The sequence below is a fragment of the Trachemys scripta genome, chromosome 19 (assembly GCF_013100865.1).
Source record: "Trachemys scripta elegans isolate TJP31775 chromosome 19, CAS_Tse_1.0, whole genome shotgun sequence".
NCBI lineage: Eukaryota > Metazoa > Chordata > Testudines > Emydidae > Trachemys > Trachemys scripta.
The window spans coordinates 6,871,651-6,892,853 of NC_048316.1; the positions used below are offsets into that span (position 1 = coordinate 6,871,651).

General features: G+C 47.8%; 2 protein-coding genes across 4 annotated transcripts in view; both read left to right on the plus strand.

Moving 5' to 3' along the window:
• Positions 1-2,732, plus strand: part of LOC117867788 (Golgi integral membrane protein 4-like) — a 78,064-nt gene extending 75,332 nt beyond the window's left edge. For all 3 annotated transcript variants that reach the window (XM_034753060.1, XM_034753059.1, XM_034753058.1), the window contains one exon: positions 2,142-2,732. In XM_034753060.1, the coding sequence (XP_034608951.1) occupies positions 2,142-2,252 (111 nt within the window). In that variant the 3' untranslated portion in view covers positions 2,253-2,732. The remainder of the gene's footprint in view (positions 1-2,141) is intronic.
• A 10,683-nt stretch (positions 2,733-13,415) lies between these two features.
• Positions 13,416-14,744, plus strand: FNDC10 (fibronectin type III domain containing 10). The gene is given in 2 exon segments (XM_034753574.1): positions 13,416-14,494; positions 14,496-14,744. Coding segments are annotated over 2 exon segments (786 nt in total). The 5' UTR covers positions 13,416-13,822; the 3' UTR covers positions 14,610-14,744.
• Positions 14,745-21,203: the final 6,459 nt, after the last annotated feature.

The following is a 21,203-nucleotide window of genomic DNA, read 5'->3' on the forward strand; positions in this document are numbered from 1 at the left end:
AGGGCAGCTCTGCAATGACGCGCCAGCTCCGTGTTCGGTGGGGATGGAGCCCTGGCATTCACTCTAAAGCAGCACTTCCCAAACCGCATGGAGCTGGTGGTGGTTGGAGACCTCATGATGCTGGCTCATTTTCTTTGATTCCAGCCACTTAATTGCATTACAGTGTGCAGCCGAGTGTTGTTTTTCCATGTTAAGTGCTGTAGTTGTCACAGGGATGTTATGTGATGGCAGATGGGAGACCGTGGGGGTGGGGTGGGGTCAGGAAATGGGAGGGGAAGAGTCCCCAAGACAATCTCTGTTTAGACGTTGGCCCCAAACAGAGGTTTGCAAACCCCTGATCTAATGTGTTTCTAGGAAGTCAGTCCCAATAGCCTCTAGGCAGCAGATCCGGAGCAGAATCTTTCCAAATCCTGAGCCGTGCTTTGTACCCGATTCAAGTGGCCCCATGCTGTCCAGCCCGTGCGGGCAGGGATCTGAGATTTGAGAGAGGCCTGGAAGCACTTTTTGACTCTTCTGCTATTTTAACAGCTAGATGTGCTTGTTAGAAATTGGGTCAGAGAGCACAGCTCTAGGCCTGGCTGATTGAGTGAAGCTGGAAGGGGGTAGGAAGCAGGCAACAGCCGAGCCCGCAGCAGCCTGTCTCCTAGAAACCGACGAGGAGAGAGAGACCAGGCTGCTGGCGAGTGTCATTGGTAATAAAAATCTACCTTGGAGCCCTCTCCCTCTTCTGTGCCCCAAAGTGTCCCTGCTGGTCAGAAGCCTTCCGGGGGGAGAAAGCCCATCTTGCTTGTCCCCTGTGTGTGTGCTGCGGGTGGTAGGGTGGGGGCTGTCCATGGTACAGGAAGCAAAGCGCCTCAGGCTTCAGCACAAGGCTTTTAAGTGCTACATCAGCGCCAGATTTGGCGTCTTGTTCAGATGGGCCCAAGCTGTGCCTGTCTCTCCCTAGCCTCCTTCCTGTTCAGTACCAGTCCGGGCCCACAAGCGTAATGAGCAGTTGCACGGCTGCATGTACGCACCCTGCAGGGGAGAGAGTGATGCTCTCAGGCCAACAGCTCTAATACAGCTGGCGCTCAGGGCCCTAGGCGGCCGGGAGAGGCTCCCCCTGGGGAGCTGGGGCCGGCCTGAAGGTTGCTGAGCTCCGGAGCAGTATGAGGCCCTGGAATGTTTTATTTGTGCTGAATCTTGAGCACCGATCTCTGAGTAGTACGGCACAGGCCAGGTACCACTTAGAGCTACCCCCATTTGCTTGCAAGCTGTAGGTGGTTGGGTATCCATGCCTAAAGATGCCAACTAAGTGCATCAGGGCCCAGGGAATGACAGGGTGTTAATTGGCCAATTAACTGTAAATCACACTATCCCCTCCCAAGTGTATGTTCTTGTATGCACTGTCTGTAGGAACTGAGAGCATACTCAAGTAGTCCTTGAAAAATAGGAGGACTTTGGTCAGTTCGCACCTGCAGGGTTCACGCAGTTAAATCCTGGGTTGAATTACAGCTAAATGGCCAGTTAGCACCCCTGGCACTCCCCAGAGTCCGAAGTATTGTCCCCTGGGACCGGCCCCCCGGTGAGCTTGGCACTGTGCAATGCACGGTAAGGGCTTGCCTCCATTTAAAACACTGCAGCTGTGCAGCTTCACGGTTCTAATGCTTCAGCGTGGATCCTACCTATGCCGGTGGGAGGGTTTCTCCCATGGGAGTAGGAAATCCACCTCCCCGCGAGGTGATAGCGCTGTCTACACGGGGACTTAGGTTGGCTTAACAACGCCACTCAGGGGGGTAGATTTTTCACACCCCTGACCAATATAGTTAAACCAACCTAGTTTTCTAGTGTAACCTAGGCCTAAGAGATGGTCCTTGCCCCAGAGAGCTGACATCTAAACTGATGAGGCAAGAGACAGGGTGAGAGGGAGGAAGGATGGTCATCCTCATTTAACAGGCGGAGTAGAGACTTTCAGTGACTTGCCCAAGGTCACCAGGGAAGGCTGTGGCAGGGTTAGGAATCAAACCCAGGTCTCCTGGATCCCAGCCCACGTTAACAGGTGGCGAAACCATGAATGCTGGCGATCACTTGGCTGACTGGGTTGGGCTCTTGCTTTCTGTTCAGTGTTGATTTCCCCGCCTCTCCTTTCTTCCTGCAAATAGGAGGATCACGGAGGGGAGGTGGACGATAACGACGACCTGGAGCTAGTGCAGGAGCACAAGGACCATGGGGCCGTCCCAGGAGCTGAGAGCAAGAAGGACGATTACTACTGAGGGTGCCGGCGGCTCAGAGCGCGTGGGAGGAGAATGGCGTGTTACGGGAGCAGGAGGGAGGAGTTGCAGGAATCTCCTTGAGAGACATGGCTCCGGGATGAACTTTCGAAGGCAGGGCCGGAGGAACGTGTGGCCAGCCCACAAGTAGGCCGCTTCCAAATGCACATGGTGTGTGTGTGCGTGCCCGGTCCAATCTTGGCCACGCTGCCCACTGGCGGAGAAAGCAGAAGTGCTGTCTGACCACATCCTGCTGCTTCTCTCGGGGACGCTTATTGATTCCCCCTCCCCCCCTTTTATTATTCCCCACTCCCGTTTCAGATGAAGGTTTTTTTTTGTTTGTTTCATTTTTTTACTGCTTGAGGCACGGGACGGGAGAGGCAGATGTTTGCCGAACTACGAGACACCAGTGGTTGCACTGGCCCAGGCTGCTGCCCTGGACTCACTTGACTGATCTCCAATACAAAGGAATCTCTTTATAAACCCTTTGGTTAATGGTGCTTCTTTAAAACGATGTCTGTTTGCTATCTTGGATCGTGCCTCCTGCTGCAAACCCCACCTGGAAATGGTGTTGCTAGGACAAAATGAGCGTCTTGGTCGTTTAAACACTTGGGGTCCATCAGCAACTGACCAGCCGGAGCCCAGAGCGGGGGAAGTGGGAGTGGAAACTAAAACAGAACTTTGGGCGCAAGGGGCAAATATCTCAACTTGGTAAATTTGTGGGTCACTTCTGGTGGCTTGATGGGAGCCTGACCCTCCTGGGGACTGGGGGTGGGTGGTTAGGGGTGCGGGAGGGTTATACCAAGACACCCAGGGTGGAGTCATTCATCTGTCTCCTGACCAGAATGGTCAGCTGAGTGGAATGTATCATTGATAAATCTCTGGCAAAGGGTAGAGGTAGCAATCATTTTTCCACTTAGCAGCTGCCAACGTTACCAGTAGCTGGGTTCTTCCTATGGATCCGTGGCTAGACCCGTACAACCTGCTGTTCCACTGGTCCCAATGGGAGGCAGCAGCTGTGACGAAGGAGCAGGGGTGAGTCTTACTGAGTGGAGAGAGTCATCTGGGGTCGGGGCAGTGGCTGAGTAGGACGCACTTTTGCAGCAAACCCCTATCTGACATTTTTGGCTAGTTTGAACGCTCTTGTGCATGGTTTGGAAGGGACCATGGAGGGGAGGTGGAAAAAAGCCAGCAGTTTCACTACAGCAAACAATGCTAATCTCCCTGGTGATTGTACAGTCATCTTTCCCCCTCTCCTGTACCATCCCCACCGAAGTATTCCATTAACATTGCTACTGGTCCTTAGCAATATTATAGGAAGGTGTGTTTCAAAACAACATGTTAGGGAGCAGATGTACATAAGAACGGCCAGACTGGGTCAGACCAATAGTCGATCTAACCAATGGTATCCTGTCGTCTGACTGTGGCCAGTGCCAGGTGCCCCAGAGGGAATGAACAGAACAGGTAATCATTCAATGATCCATCCCGTTGCCCATTCCCAGCTTCTGGAAAACAGAGGCTAGAGACGCTTCAGAGCATGGGTTTGCATCCTTACCCATCCTGGCTAATAGTAATTGATAGAATTAGGTAAGTTCATGGAGAATAGGTCCTTTTTGAACCCTGTTATAGTCTTGGCCTTCACACGAAGTCCACGCGGGAGTGTGTTCTCAGGGAGATATGGACCAATAATCCCCCAGGTGCCTACTTTTGAATTTGTTACCAGGCATTCGCTTACTGTGAGCCCGACATTGATCTTGGATTAGAACAAGCTGTACCAATCCGTGGACACTTGGGACCAGCACAGTTCTGTCAGTGCTATTCAGAACTTCCTGGAGACGGTGGGGATGTTCCGAAAGCACAAGCACACAAACATCCCAGAGCCCCCCGTGTGCCAACTCAGAGGACGTGAGTGGTTACAGCCACCAGCGAAGACACCCTGACCCTTCAGCTCATGCTTTTAGCTTTGGAGGTGCCCAGTTCAGTCCCATGCGTCAGCCAAGCTGGTGGCCATTGTATCCCCTCCCACCCAATTCTCTACCCCGGGGTGGGGGGCTAAATTGTGTTCTGTTAAGCTCACGCACCCCCACTAATTGCAGTGTAGTTGCATAGGTGTGAGAGCAGAATTTGAGCTTAACATGGCTTTAAGAAAACCTATTCCCCAATTTTTCTGTCTGTCAAAATAGCTGCTATTCCTTAGTCGAATGAAAAACAGCCTGAAGTTCACGGGAAGATGATGTGCCACCTCCAGACATCCCTAAGCCGTTCTTAGCAGACACCTCACTGCTGGCCAGGGGCATGCTCCATGGGAATAGAAAGGGGGGCTGGTTAGCATGCGTGCTGGGCCTGTGTTAATATCTCCGCACATCACGGAGCTGCTCCCCTCTCCTCGCCGCACACCACTCCTAACTGGAGTACTTCCCCTTTTCCAGACTTGGGCCAGAGACCTACAGCCAGGTGCTGTTCACTTGCCCACATAAGTGAAGCTTTAAGTGGGCCTGGTTTTTTTTTTTTCCCTTCTTCTGATTTCTGTGCCTAATTTAGAGCAATTCCACAAAACCCCAGTTAATGAGCCTTGCTCCCCAATCTCTGTTTTGTACAACTCAAGCAACTCATCCATATACCCTGCTGTTTTTAATACAGTGGGGAGCTGAGGGTTCAGAACATAGTTGGGCAACCTGTAGAAATATTTTGGAGACACAAAATGCCATATGAAGGTTTTTAGCTGGGGCCTAGTGGACAGTTGTCCACATTGCAACAGGCACTAACTGGTACCTAAGGCTGGGTCTACACTACCCGCCTGAATCGGCGGGTAGAAATCGACCTCTCGGGGATCGATTTATCGCGTCCCGTTGGGACGCGACAATCGATCCCGGAATCGACGCTCTTACTCCACCAGCGGAGGTGGGAGTAAGCGCCGTCGACGGGAAGCCGCAGAGGTCGATTTTGCCGCCGTCCTCACAGCGGGGTAAGTCGGCTGCGATACGTCGAATTCAGCTACGCTATTCACGTAGCTGAATTTGCGTATCTTAAATCGACCCCCCCCCCCCGGTAGTGTAGATGTAGCCTTAGCTACCTGCCTCAGCAAAGAGGCCAGGGACAGAATGGCAAATCCCTTGCCTCTAGTAAGACAGCCTCTTACACCAGGTTGTCCCTGGAGGTCAGGGTGGAGGCACATTAGCCAAGCTCCACTGCTGCTGGTGCTATGTTCTCCCTCTGGAAGCCACACCGTGATCTGTTAGGGAGTTCAGTGTAAACTACAAAGGAACAAGCGTCATCCAGAGTGATTTGGATGAAACAGTTAATAGCGTGCCTACGCTCTGCATTATCCTCCTCCAAACCCTGCTGCAGGAAGCAACACGATTCTGTCTCCACCACCTGCTATAAATAGATTCATCAGAGGAGAACGTATCTGCCCAGCTGCATCCCAGTCAGAAACATCCCTGATTCTCAGCTGGGCCCCAGAAACGTCATTTGTTCCACAAACCAAGATAAGATCAGCAGTGACTCGGAGGGGCTCTGGTGTGACGGTTTCATCTCTGCGTGCCCAAGTTGGCATCGTGAGATGAGTAATGCAGGTAGCTTCCTACTGAACTTTGTTTCTCCTCCTCCATTCCTTTCCCTGTTCTTCACGTGTGGCTCCCAGATGGTGAGAGTAGGGACAGGCTGGGCTAAGTGCTGAAAATAAACTCCTAGTAGTGATGAGACCGGTGTGCTGATCTAGAGAGACTCAGCAGAGGTTATCTAAATTAGGAGGCTAATTCCCTGCCTGCATAGCAGCGAGGAGTAATCTTTGAAATTATGACTTGGAAGGAATATAGCAACTCCAGCCCTAAATGCAAGGCTCCCTGCTAAGAGAATGCATTTAACATCCAGCCATTGTATGTTAGTCTGCTGATACCTAAGTAGCTCCTCTCTGTGGACTGTCTAGCAAACCCAGCTGTGGGTCTAAAATCTACACAGCATTGTGCTAATTTTGTCAGCCTTGGGTGACCTGGACCCTAATTGTCTGGATTATAGCCAGCTGCCCCCCATTAAAATACCTCCTCTAGTGTCCCCTCTAAAATGGGGTCTGGAATAGGAGGTGTATTCTACTCCCCTTACTCTGCTCTGGACAGAAAAAATGGAAAAGCAGCAAACTGGTGGGGATACATCTGTGTCCATGGGCACGAAAGCTTGTTCGAAGGCTGCTTGAAAGCAAATGATGGAGCAAAGGGTTTGCCCGGGCAGCATGGCCTGAAAGTTTATGGCAGATTAGGGGCAATCACGAAAGTACATTTAAATGACTGAGGTGGCAAGGGAATAAATGTTGAGCCAAAGCTTTGGTTCAAAACCTTTCCTGACAAACCAACCTAGCCTAGGCATAGAATCATATCATAGAATATTAGGGCTGGAAGGGACATCAGGACCAAGCCCCAGAGAGATTTTTACCCCAGTTCCCCAAATGGCCCCCTGAAGGATTGAACTCACAACCCTGGGTTTAGCAGGCCAATGCTCAAACCACTGAGCTATCCCTCCCCCACAAACATGCTGGGCTTAGCCCTTTGACCCAAAGTCAGAGAGGATCCAGGGTTCAGTCCCATGCGTAGCTGACTCGCTAGTGCGAATGGGATACTGGTCTGGATGGCCCACTCAGAACTCTCCATACTCTCATTTTGAACTTGAGGGGGCCTGTTGGTGAAGGTGATCTGGGACACTCAAACCGGAGCCCACCAAACCCAGCTCCTGGTCCCCAACCAGTACTGAACCAAGAGTTCAAGTTAGCCCATGATGTCCTGTGGGCAAGTCACTTGGAGGTGGAGAGAACTCAGGAAAGGGCATTGGTCCGGTTCTTTCAGGCACATGTTTATCAAGATACTAAGGATTATTATGCATCCTGACCAGAATGCCAGGTGAGGGGCTCTGCAGTGTATGCGCAGGTGACAGATGTCTTTTAACCACATCAAGCAAATGCAACAGTTTCAGGACAACAGATGCAAATGGATGCACATTTTCTGGAGGTAGGATAAGATGTTTCCTGATGTAAAGTCTCCAAGTGGCTGATTAAACATGTCTCAGGAACTGAAACAAAACATTTTTGTTGTTGTTTTGTGTTTTTCCCTTCTGGCCCTTCCAAAACTTGATCAAAAGGAAGCTTGGATTTTTGTAAACAAGCACATTTCAGGGTTGGTATGAGGTCAGAGTGTTAAGTGCAGCTTCTGTCTCTGGTATTGACTTTCACTTGCAACCTCACTGCTGGAAAAACACAGGCACAGCACCCGGTCTTATTAGCCTCTCTGCAAATTTGTCCTAGGCAGGGCATGGCTTTTAGCTGCCTCTTTCTGGTCACAGACTCACAGCAGGGTTGCAAAATATAGCCAGCCTCTTACTAGACAGAAGGCAAAAAGAGACGTAGACAATAAATACGGTAGGGAAGGAACAAGAGACACAAGGGAAAAGGGCCACAAAGGTTCACATCTCGGGGGGGCGTCTGGGATTTAGCCAAAGCCAGCAGAGGTGGCAAAGTCATCTGGGTTCCTCTCTCTGGCCAGGATGTGTCTCAGGGTCAGCACAGTGCAGGCCCAATGGAAGCCTGGGTCCCAGGAAGTGGTGAGGGCAGCAGCCACCATGGTGAGGTTCGCTCCTTCCTGTTCTCTCATCTTTCATCCCACCAGCACCTGTGTCCATTTCTCTCCTAGATGAAGGATGCCAAAAGGGAGCGGTGGGTGGAATAGCCCGTCCTCTCATTGTTTTGTCCACCTAATTTCTTCCACACCAATTTTGGATCACTGATTTCCAGTTTTATGCTTTTCTTGTTTACCAGGCATGATCTTAACACAATCCTTGAGCTATAGCAGGACTTTTGTTGTTGATGACTCATTTAGTCTGTCTACCTTTTGCACCTTTTTCCTTCAACATTTGTTGTTACAGGTTATTGTGACACTATGAACTTTCACTCACTTTTCACAGTTGAGCTCCCAAACAGGGTCAATTTGTAGGCCCGATGATCACAACAGCACAGTGTGTTGTCCCCTTGAAGAGGACTTGAACTCACAGCAACTTGTTCAATTGAATGCTCAGCCAGAGGTGTTGCATAATTAAAGGTTGGTATAATTGTTCTGGAAGGAAATTTGTCCCAGCTGGAAGACCCTCATATACCTACAATGCTCTGAGTTTCGGAGCTGGCTGGCTCTGGGATTTAAGAGGGGAAACTACCATGCATAGCTATAAAGAAATTGTAAATAACAGGAGACCATTCCCCACGCCTCTTTCCAAATTCACTATGAGCCGATTCTGTATGCAGGGGTCTCCAAAGGCTCTTCCCTCACTGACTAACACTTCTAACAACCTTACAGCCAAGGGTCTCCTTCAGAAACCCTTTACTCACGCAGAGTAGTAGTTTACTCAGTGAGTACCGTGAGTGCTGTCAAAGGGATTCTTTGTGAAGTTAAAGTACTATTCAGCATGAAGTAGTGTAGCTGAATTAGGCTCAAAGGAAGCAATATTACAATATTGGCCATAGAGCGGTTAATCAAAACCCGTAGCAAATCTGGACACCTGCTCTGAGGTATTCTAGGGCACTCCCTTCTACTGCAGTAGACCAACAGGACTTCTCTGGTTTGATTTATTTTCCCTCCCTATAGGTTTTAACAGGGACATAAAATTAGGGCCATGTCTACACTGCAGGGACTCTAGTGGCATAACTATGGCAAACTTTGCAAATATTCCTTAGTTACGCTTGACAAGCCGCCTGTGAGGCAGGTACAGGATCACGCCCTCAACCACCAAAATGAAGCCGGCTTTAGAGTGGAATCTGTTTTAATAGCGGACGGCAGTGCTGCCCAGACTTCAGGGAGGTGGAACAGGCTCTGAGCACCTGCCAGACACCCCCACCTTTTATGAAAAGTGTTATCAGGTCCTTAATGCCAATAAATTTTCTTCAACGAGCCTCTGACCTGAGATGATGAGGCACCTCTAGCAGCATACCACCCTCTATTCCCATCCTGGTGAAACGGTTCAGCGCTCACTTAAAATGAAGTGATCTCCTACAACATGCGTGAACCCTGCCTGCTTAATCTGCCCACCTTGTATTTCGCTTACACTCGGATTTCCTTCCCCTGTCCTGCAGAATAGCTCTGTGTAACTTGAAAGCTTGTACCTTTCACCAACAGAAGTTGGTCCAATAAAATATTACCTCACCCACCATGTCTCGCTGCTATCCTGGGACCAACAGGGCTACAACACTGCAAACAACAATTAAAACGGTAAGTCGCTCAGAGAAGTTGGCTCAACAGTAGACAATTTGGTCATATAAATGCTCAACACATTTAAAATGAGGCTATATTTTAATATATCTCAGACAGGAGTTAATTATGCTTTGAATGCATTCAACTAACTGCTTGAATTCAGGCCAAGTCATTTTCTGAGGCAGTAAAATACATTCAATCAAACTTCAGTGCTTCGACTTTTGTTATACATCAAACTTTCACAAGCTAGTAAATGTTCCTCATGGAAAAAGCATAAAAACTCATCTATGCAGATTTCTCACTCCTGTATTGTTTATATTCGGACACATTACTTGCATTTTCCATATTACATTGTTATTTCCACTTAAGTATTTGTTGCACATTCTGCTGTTAGCACAAACGTCCCAACCACATATCTCAGTCATTCTGCACAACACAGCTAAGATTCCCTTTTCTTCTCATTCAAAGGGACCACTTCCTTATAATAACAAGGAGTCCGGTGGCACCTTAAAGCCAACAGATTTATTTGGGCATAAGCTTTTGTGGGTAAAAAAACCCCATTTCTTCAGATGCATCATTCCTTAGAATGGCTTTTCATTCTCATTTTGTGCTCTCCTGTTTGCATTCTGGTCTCATCTGCTTCAGCCCATGCTGATTTTCCCCTGCATTTGCCAAACATTGATCCCCACCCCCCTTGCATTTGACAAACATTGATTTTTCCCTCCCTTCTGTGTTCTTAATTAATCAGAAGCCAATACTTCACCTTTATGTTTCCTCTTGTGTGTATGTGCGTGTGCAGCATTACTGATGATGTAATTGATGCTGACCATAATATATGCATACCAGCAGGGGCAGCACACACATTATCTGTGACACCAAATGGTAGCTATTTTTAAAACCTAATTCTTGGCATCAAAAGCAGCAGAAATAATAGACAAAGAGGGAATATAAATCTCCATATATGGACCATATCATTATTCACTAATGGTGTAGGATGGGAGGAAAAAGAGGAGGAAACCATATATTCTCAGCACTATATGTTTAATACTATGCTGCTTATATCATATGCTCAGAGAATGGTTACTGTTATAGGTGATATGGGCTGAATGAGTTAATGTCACTAAAGAAAACATTCAACTCTTGATTAAGGAACATTAACCATATTCTTGATCACAATAAAGTTTTTCTACAAACCGTAATTTGAACATTCTTCCTTGCAAGATTTTGCAATGAGCAGGCCAGTGTTGGACCAGGAAGTATTTCACAGTAAAAAAACAATAACAAAACGAAGCATCTTGTCCTTCAGCAATACTTATAGTCTCCCTTGACTGGTGGAGGAGGAGAAAGTACAATAGTAACTTCCGGCTTCTCTGCTGCTTAAAACCTCTTAAGACTCTTCATAAAGTTGTTTATACAACAATTAGAGCAAATGATAGTGTTGGATGGAATCTGGGGTTAGGCAAGATTTAGAGCAGCTTCCACCACTTTAACTGTGCAAAGGATCCTCAAAGAGTTGAGGTTACATGTGTATTTTTATCATCCTTTATTCAGGAATCTCCTGCTTCCGCATTCTGACAATGGCAAGAGCGGCAGGAACACACTCCCAGCATAAATCTTTCAAGAGCTTTCTGAAAGCATTATGCGGTCAAGCAAAAATGTGCCTGGTGTTATGTCCCCACCAATGGTTGTCTTCACTTTCCCTCTGTATTGCAGGAAATGGCTGACCCCAGGAGACTGAGTGAATGGATGAGGAGTCCTTCTGGCGACTGGAAGTGGCTCGAATTACAAGTCTCTCTGGGGCTATGTGTACACTGGTAAAAAAAAAACCCACAGCACCAAGTCTCAGAGCCCATGTCAGCTGCCTCCCGGGGCTCAGGCTACAGGGCTATGACATGTCAGTGTAGACATTCGGGCTCCGGCTGGAGCCTGGGGTCTGAGACCCCAGGAGAGGGGAGCATCTGAGAACCCAGGCTCCAGCATCTTCACTGCAATTTTTGGCCCCGCAGCCTTTAACCCTGCCAGCCCGAGTCAACTGACCTGAACTCTGAAGCTTGGTGCCATCTAGATTTTATTGCAGTGTAGACAGGACCCAGCTCCAGCCCGAGCCAGCTATGGGAGCCAACCACGGCCATTTCTCGCAGCGTAAATGTATCCTGAGCTACCAAGGGACTGGACTAAATGCCTTAACGAGTCCTTTTTCTTCTCTAATTGCTATGATGGGTGTAGCCAAGCCATGCCACTGACTGCCTTTCTCCCAGCCTGTGTCTGACTCAGTATGTCATGCTCAAGTCCCCGCCCCCATTCCTCTGCAGAAAGGCCAATAAACCCTACCTGGCCCCCAGGGCCATGCTTAATAAGATTGAAATTCTAAACCTGAAAGCATAACCTTTAGTTTATAAGAAAATCAAGACAAAAACACTTCCATGACCAAGATACCACTCACTCACCTTGACGTAGCCTGGTCCAGGGGGGCAGAACACCTGGGTTCTATTTAGGGCAACCAGATAGTAAGTGTGAAAAATCAGGATGGGGTGGGGAGTAATAGGAGCCTATATAAGAAAAAGCCCCAAATATCGGGACTGTCCCTATAAAATCGGGACATCTGGTCACCTAGTTCTAGTCCTGCTATCCACTTACTGGGTGGCCCTCCAACAGCATTTCTGTTTTAACATTGTGTCAATATCAGTCTGGTCCAAGCAGGGTTAGGTGATGGAGTGTTACAAACACCTGGCAGCCTTGCAACCTGTCTCCACCAGAGCTCTCAGTGTTGCTAACGCTGGTGGAGTTGCATGAGTCTGAGCAGTGCTGGAAAACTTTCTACAATTTTCCCTAGAAAAGGGCCCTCAAAGAAACATTTCCCATCCAGTACAGTGCTGTCAATCAATGGGATTACTCTGGGCTACGTGGCAGGAAGTGCCAGATGGACTAGGCCTACCCTGTACAACAGGGATTCTCAAACTGGGGGTTGGGACCCCTCAGGGGGTTGTGAGGTTATTACATGGGGGGGGGGAGGTCATGAGCTGCCAGCCTCCCCCCCAAACCCTGCTTTGCCTCTAGCATTTATAGTGGTGGTAAATATATAAAGAAGTGTTTTTAATTTATAAAGGGGGTCGCAATGAGAGGTTTGCTATGTGTAAGGGGTCACCAGTACAAAAGTTTGAGAACCCCTGCTGTACAACATGCAGCAAAGGGATGAGGGCAGAGCTAAGCGGGAAAAACAGATCCATGGTGATACTTTGTTCCATGGTTACTCCCCATTTCAGTCACAGCTCTGTAGATTTTAAGGGCCAGATGGGACCATTAGGTCATCTATTCTAACTTCATTCCTAAGCAAGGCCAGAGACTTTCACCCAGTTACCCTCTATCAGGCCTGGTAACTTGTTTGACTAAAGCACCTTGTCTAGAAAGGAATCCAGCCTTGATCTGAATCTACAGGAAGGAAACTGGTCCAAATCTCCTCTCATTGCTACTGTTGGCAGAACTGCGCAGGTGCATGGATAATTTAAAAGTCAAACACAGGTGGAACTTTCGGGTAGAGGCCCCTGACTTCATCCCTCTCCATAAAGTACAGTGGGTGTTGACAGGATCCAAATGCAGGGTGTCAACCCTTTAGGATTGTCCTGGAGTCTTTAATTAAAGCTTATGTCATGTAATGAAACGTCCAGCAATAGTTGACCAAAACTGGCAACCCTTTTCCAAATGCACGTGGGTCTGATCTAAAACCCAGTTGAAGTTAAGGGGAATCTTTCCATTGGACTCAAAGGGTGTGGGATTGGGTGCTTTCGGGGGAGAGGGGGTTGCTGGAGGGCTTGGGGGGGGGCAGGAGCGAGCCTTATTTCCCCCGAGTTGAAAGCCTGACAGTGTTCAGTGCCTGCCTGCAGGACGAGGGAGGGTCTGAGCTATTCGTTGCCTGGGCTCTGGTTTAATCCCCCGCTTTCAATGCGGCTTCTGGCTCCATCCTCTCCCCATTTGCGCTCGGCCAAAGCGCAGGGCAGGCGGGTTTCTGCTCCGCAGCCCAGCGAGAGTTAACGCCGGAGCCGGCTCTCCATTGGCAGCCGGGGGGCGGCGCAGCCCTTTCGCTGGAAGTTGGCGGGTCTGAAAGGCGCCTGCCGCCGCTCAGCTCCGGGAGGAAGAAGGAGGCAGCGACTGCTCCCTGCACCGGGGACTCCCGGGGCAAACTTAGCCGGCGCTGGCGGAGACCGGGCGCGCCAGGAGGAGGCTCCGGTCTGGGCTCGGCGCATGACGCTCCCGGCCGCCCTGCTTGGCTGGGATGCCTGGTCCCCGCGGCTCCGGAGGGAGTGAGCTGCCCCTGCCCGCCTGCTAGGGCTGCGGTGCCCCCCTCCCCGCTCCATGCCCCGGGCGCCCCCCGGCCCGGCCAGCATGCTCCGCCTGGGCACGCTGCTGCAGTCGCTCGCCCTGTTCTGCCTCTGCCAGCGCCGCCCCGGGCACGTCTGGGGCAGGCTGATGGGCTCCGGGGAGCTGGCCGGGAGCGCCGCCGCTGCCTGGGACCCGCTGCCGGCCCTGCCCCGGCGGAGCCGGCGGGGAGCCTCGCCGCCGGCCAACAGCTCCGGGGCGGCGCCCTGGTGCCCGTACAAGGTGTTCAGCGAGGGCCAGGCCAGCGGCCGCCTCTGCTTCCGGAGCCCGGCCCGGGACTTCCAGTGCCCGCCGCCCAGCTGCAAGGCGCACCGCTCGCCGGGCCGCGCCCTGGTGGCCAACGTGCTGCGCAACGGCAGCGTCCTGCTGCAGTGGGGGGCGCCCGGCGGGCCGGGGCGGGACCTGCGGGGCTTCGCCCTCAACTGCTCCTGGGACGGCACCTACACCCGCTTCCACTGCGACAGCGTCCAGCTGGGGGCCAGCTGCCGGGACTACCTGCTGCCCGACGCGCACGGCAGCGTGCGCTACCGCCTGTGCCTCCAGCCGCTCTACCGGGCCGGCGGGCCGGGCGCGCCCCGCGCCGAGTGCGTGGAGTTCAGCGTGGAGCCGGCCAGCATGCAGGACATCGTCATCGCCATGACGGCCGTGGGGGGGCTCCATCTGCGTCATGCTCGTCATCATCTGCCTCCTGGTGGCCTACATCACCGAGAACCTCATGCCGCCGGCCTTCGGCCGGGCCGCCGCCCCCAAGAGGGGCACGTAGGGCAGGGGCCCCGCCCCGGCGGGGGAGGGACCGCTCTAGAACCGGCCCTAGAGCGCCTTCTGCAGGCGGGGGCATGGAACCGGCCTCTAGAGCTGGGGACTGGAGCTCCCTCTGCAGGCGGGGGCTTGGAATCTGCCCTGGAGTTCTAGAGCCAGGGGGTGTGGAACCGCCTCTAGAGCCCGGTCCTGGAGCTCCCTCTCCAGCCAGGGGCCTGGAACCTGCCTCTAGAGCCGGGGGCTGGAGCGCCCTCTGCAGACATGGGTGTGGAACCGCCTCTAGAGCCCCGGCCTGGAGCTCCTTCAGGCCTGGAACCAGCCTCTAGAGCCGGGGGCTGGAGCTCCCTCGGAGTTCTAGAGCCAGGGATTGTGGATCCGCCTCTAGAGCCTGGTCCTGGAGCTCCCTCTCCAGCCAGGGGCCTGGAACCAGCCTCTAGAGCAGGGGGCTGGAGCGCCCTCTCCAGCCAGGGGCCTGGAACCAGCCTCTAGAGCCGGGGGCTGGAGCGCCCTCTGCAGCCAGGGGTGTGGAACCGCCCTTATATCCTGGGCCTGGAACTCCTTCTCCAGCTAGGGGCCTGAAACCTGCCTCTATAGCCAGGCAGCTGGAGCTCCCTCTCCAGTCAGGGGCCTGGAACCCTCCACCCAGCTCGGGCATGGTGGATCCCTCTCCATCCAGGGTAGTGATGGACACTTCTCTTCCTAGCTGACTCCAAAATGCATATTGATCACAGTGCTGTAGGGCGTAGACTTTGATTAAAGCGTCACCTGGGGGTTACCAAAGCCTATAACCTTTCTGTTCCTGTTAGTGGTGACAAGGACAACTTAAATCCAGAGGAAACCAGTGCCATCACCCAGAGCAGATCTGCAGCAACCTGAGGGACCTCAGTACCATTGTATGACTCAAAGATCTTTAGAGTTGTATGCCGTATTATTTTTCACAGAGGACTTTCTATAGATCAGTCTTAACTAGACCAAGGGAAGTTTTAAATAGCTAAGAAAAACTGTGTTTAGAAAGAAGCAGGGGGAAAATAGTCACGCATTCAGCTGTCTGAACATCAGTGTTCTGTGATAAAGAACTTATACTGTGAAATATTTGTGAGGTATGTAATTGTGGTTGGGCATGGTCATGCAGACATTACTAATAGAAAAGTAAGTATTGTTACGGAATCCTGAAAGATTGGGTTATAAGCAACCTTCGAGATAATGTTGATGTGTGCATTTGATTGTGATTTTTAGAACTAAACATTCCACAAGAGGATAAAAGAGATGGGACAAAGAAAGCCCCAACTCCTCACACTATGTGCCATAACCTAGATTGTTGCATTGTTTTGCAGTCGTGTTACATAGGAAAATTCACAGTAAAATAGAGTTAGTTAGTAATAGGATCAAAATTAGGCATATTAGTTAGTGCTGATTTAAAGCATTCAGAAATACAAGCCTGTTCTTCAGCACATATTTCGTTAGGTACCATCTTTTTTGTGAAGTTGTTTTCCTTCATTTCATTTGCAGACCAGTTGTTAAAATACCAAGATCTTCTTGTTTTAATAGCAAATTTGCCAAGTGGATCATGTAAAGGTTTGGAATTTTGTTTTCTATTTTTAGTTAAAAAAAAAATTAAAAAGCAGCTATTCTGCCTAAGCCATACTCAGTTTTCAAACTTAAAATGTCTCAGTGAGTTAAAAATAAAAATCAGGAATCTGCATGAAGTGCCAGCAAAATTGCAGTTTTGAAAAGTAAACAAACTTATTTTTAGAGGCCTCAAATCAAAAAAGCACTTAAAACACATGTTTAACTTGAAGCATGTGCTTAAATCCCATTGATTTAGATGTGCTTAATTGCTTTCCTGAATTGGAATGCTATCCTGAAACTTGGCCAAAGAGAGTAGATCAATACAGCTTCAACTCTGGGGCTGATGCAAAGTCCACTGAACTGAGTGGAAAAACTCCCATTGACAGAGGTGGGTTTTGGATCAAGCCTTATGGTAAACAGCTCAACAACTCAGGGGCCCAGGCCTGCCCCAGTTGAAATCAACAGGAGTTTTGTCATTGGCTTCAACAGCACTAGGCCCTTTCAAAAGTAACAATGTTTTTAGAAAAAACGTTGGATCTAGCCAATGTGTCTCAGGTTTCTGCCTGCTGCAGTTTAAAAAAGGCCAATTTAAGACTGGGATTCATAATGGAAACATGAACTGAGCTTTAATTATAATGGTGTGAAAAATACACAATAATAACTACTATGACTAGTCTTTGCTACCCCATCTTTTACGAATGCAATACACCTTTGTTCCACTAAGGTAACACCTCCTAATCTCTGAATTCTGTTATGTAGTAACTGAGTATTTTTAATATAGGAACACTAGCTGTAATCCAGTCACTCGAAGCTATAGTAAACTAGGATTTTAGCTAAACTCTAGTATTCATTATATTGTGCCTTAGTGTTGAAAGTTTGACCCATTTATATTGGCTTTTCTGTTCTTGTTGTAAATGTTATTGGAACATGTGTACTCCCACAGTGTTTTGTCTATTTAATAGGAAAATAAACCTAGGCTAGCTGAATATTACTTAAATTTTAAATATATATTTAAAATAGAGTAAATTACCTTCCTAGAGCTTCTGTGTTAGTTTTTATTTAGTATCGTCTCCACATAGTTTACTGGTATAACAAAAATCTAACATTATATCACATTAAAAAATAATGGTAGGGGGAAAATAGGGTTTATGTAACAGCGTATTATTAATAGATCACACATGAAACTAAAGTGTTTGTCTGAATAAACACATATGTTTATAATCAGTAAATGCCCAGTGAGCGTTTCTGAGGTAGTATGGAAGACCTAAAACTTGTAAGTACAGTAGATGGCATATGTAGCAACCCTCTAGGATCTGTTAAAATACAATATTTATACTAATCAGATGAGCACAGCCATACTACAGACTACATTTCTCTCCCCCCCCCCCCCCCAGTGTGTGTGTGTGTGTGTGTGTGTTTAATCCAGCAAGCAAACTTATTTCCCTTAGGACTGAAATAATTTAAGGGTGGTCAGGAAGCTAAAGATCTGTATTTTGTCAGACAAAAATACCTCTCTTTTTCATTATTTCTTCATGTTTTCCTTCTCACAAGAAGCTTTCTGTAAATTACACTTCTTCCCTTCGTGAGTTTCTTGCCTATGAACCTTGGCTTAAAACCACCTGACAGTATTTAAAATATAACTGCAATCGGGGGATGAGCCCTGACAGACAATTTCATTCACGTTTTTCCCCAGAGAGAGATAATGTGTGAAATAATCTGAAATTAGTTCAAGAATATTAAGACAAGTTGTACCTAGTGGAGTCATGTCATCCTTTGTGTAAATTCATTGAAATTCAGTGGATTTAAACCCACGGTGAATTTGGCTAGTTTCCTTTGAAGACTTCGCATGCATCTACCCTATGGCCAATTCTAGGCAGGATTAGTAGAGTGGAACTAATATTGTACATTTCTATCAATTTCTGTCACTTGCTGTTGCTGTCTTGTCCTTCATCTTGCCATGAATGGCCAGACTTGAAAGTTAAATGTATAACTAATGAGCCTTGTATCACCTTGGAGTTGACCTTAATGAATTAAAAGAACATAATAAAAACGTTATTGATTCTGACTGATACCTTTTTTGATCAGGTGAGTTAGAAGTCCTTTCTGATTCACGTATTGGATAAACCCACCTAAGGCTTGTCCTAGTTACATTGCTTGCTGTAAAATTATTGCAACGTTGTTTGTTATACAGGTAGAAACACATGGAATTTTTGAGCACGTGCCTTATGGAAAACGTTGCTAGCATAACTCTTCTGCACAAAGATTTTTTTTTCCCCCCTCTAACAAACAGGTTTTCTGTGCACACCTTTTCTTTTTCTTTGTTCTTGTTCAGTGTCCCACATGTCTACGAACCTGAAACAAAACCCAGAGAGGTCAATAGAAAGTCACCCATGGACTTCACTGGGCTTTGGATCAGGTCCTATAATGTTGCATTTGTTGTCTGTGTTTCTCAGCAAATTAACTGTAAAAATATTTCCTTTAAAAAAAAATGAATAACACTGGTGGTTCAGCTGTACAGCAAGTATGTTCTCAGCTGTGCTGGAATTTTCAACACCCATATTTTTGGTTTGATTTCTGGCCAGTACAATAGAATTGCAGCGGTGCTTCATTTGAGGATCTCAAGTGATTTGCAAGCAGTTGTAAGTATGTTTATTTCCATTTTAAAGATGAAGAAACTGAGGCACAGAAAGGTTATTGAGTGACTTGTCCAAGGTCCCACAGAACTATTCTGGCAGAACCTGGATTAGAATCCAGACCCTCTGACTTCTAACCTGCTTTTAATAAATAGAATCAGCTTTAACAACTGTTTTATTTTCCAAATAATGGGTCAGATCCTCAGCTGATGTAAATTGGCATTGTTCCATTGAGATCACGGAAGCTATGCTCATTGACATCAGCTGAAGCTGTGGCCCAATCCATTTAGGTCTTACTCGGTTTGACATTCAATGTTCCATTCAGATTTATGTGCCGTTTAAAACAAGAGCATTAAAAATTAACTATTTTCATTTCTCATCATCCATCATTGATGAACCATAGTTTGGGACAAACATTACACAATTTCTTTTCACATATCTTCTCCTTGAGCTCCTTTGTAAAGAGGTGATCACAGTATCTATCGTATTTTAATAGCGGAGTTAAATACATGTGCTAAAGACTCTGAACGCTTTACGTTCCCTACTGAATCACTTTCCCCACTAATAACAACATGGTCAAAACAGCCCTGTCTGGTAGTTCATCCAGTGCAGGTCCCACCCCAACGGTGGCTGAATTTCTGCAGTGGGTGAAGTGAACTGTTATTTATGAAGAGTGTGGTAGTACCCCTAATCGCTTTCCAAACACTGGGGGGGGGGGGAGAAACGAAGTCCCTGCCCCAAAGAGCTTGCTACCTATATCGGTAAATCCAGCATACAGGTAATGGCCCCAGCCCTTCAATCAGATCTGATAGTGCTGATCTTTCCCCTGTGAGAAGCCCTACTGAGCCAAAATGATCAGTGTGAGGATAGACGCCTCTTTTGTTTTTAAATAGAAACTATCCCAATCTAACCTTTTAATGAGCCGTTCTTAGCTCCAGACCCAAGCCTCGTCTACAACCACAAATTACTTTAATCTATGTATTCACAGAACCAGCTCCTGATCTCAGTTACTCTAGCAGAAACAGCAACAGTTAATTCCTAGATTTAACTTTCAAATAAGCTGCATTGGTAGATACTGGTAGGGAAAATGCACTTGCTACAACATCTTCTCCACTATCCCCCCTATAAAGAGATACCCTCTAGCAATGACATCTGCTTTTGTGGATTGCATTTCTGCAGCATGTTGGGCGGGAGGGGTAAGAAACAAGAGCAACAAGATGTACTACAAAGGATTAATCCTGTTGCGGGAATTGCTGCAACTCTCAGAAGGTTTATCTTATCAGCATTACATTCATTTCTATGCATTATGGATGGGATGTGTAAAACAATATCGTATGGGCTTCTCATTGGCTTTCAGTGGATTAAATCTTGACAATATATCACAGCGTTGGGGCAGGAAAAATGAGATAATTCTCTCCCTTTGCATATGATGTTAAGCAAAACAAGAAAACAACATGTTCAATAATAACCCATTTGCAATTGATCATTTTGATTTTTTTTCTACAGCCTGAATAAGGAAATTTCTATGTAGCAATAATGGGGATGTTACTTGTCTGTGCCTTGATATTAATTGGATCCAGACAAACTGTATTGTATAAAATGGGGCAATTAAATTAAGCATTCTTAGCCAGTCTCTTCAAAATACTCAGCTTATGCTGCAGGGGTATGATTGATCCTGTTCTGTTTCAGGATATTCTAAAGAGCTGGAGCTAGACCCTCAGCTGGTGTATCTCTGCACATTCCATGGACTTCAATGGCGCTGTGCTGATTTACATTGTATATTAATATTATGGAGGGGAAATGGAAATAGCTTCTGCTATGTTGTCTCTGCCTTAGCAACTGGGGTGTTAAAAATCCAAATGCTGCAGTCTAAGGGGTGTTTGGACTCAGGGCTTAGCTGCTAATTTTCAACACAAATACCCTGCAGTCTGCAGGCCACGTGTGCAGCTGTTAAAATAGGATGCGGCTGAATTAGGCTTGCAAGCAAATTTTCTCTGTGCCCTTGTGCTAAATGGGAGAAAAAACGGTATTTGCGGAAAGGTGAGCAAATGGAACTTTTCTGACTGACTTTGCCTTTGAATCATCTCAACTCCCAGGCAGAGATGGCCTCAGCTTCTGTCTAAGGTGGGTTGTTGTTGTTGTTTTTTTAATTACATTGGGTTTTGTGTTGCATCAAAGGGAAAGTTCAACGTGCTTTGCTTCCCTGTGAGGTAAAGGGAAGGCTGGTACTTTGCTTCCATGGATACCTGGAGTAGTAATCTTGCAGGGTTGCAGACCACTAGGCTGTTTTTCACCAAAATGTTGTAGAAAGAAGAGGGGGTAGGTGGAGGTGGGGAGGGGAATGGTAGATAACAGCTACCTTGTCATGTTCCTGTATAAAAGTCCTGCAGTCGCTT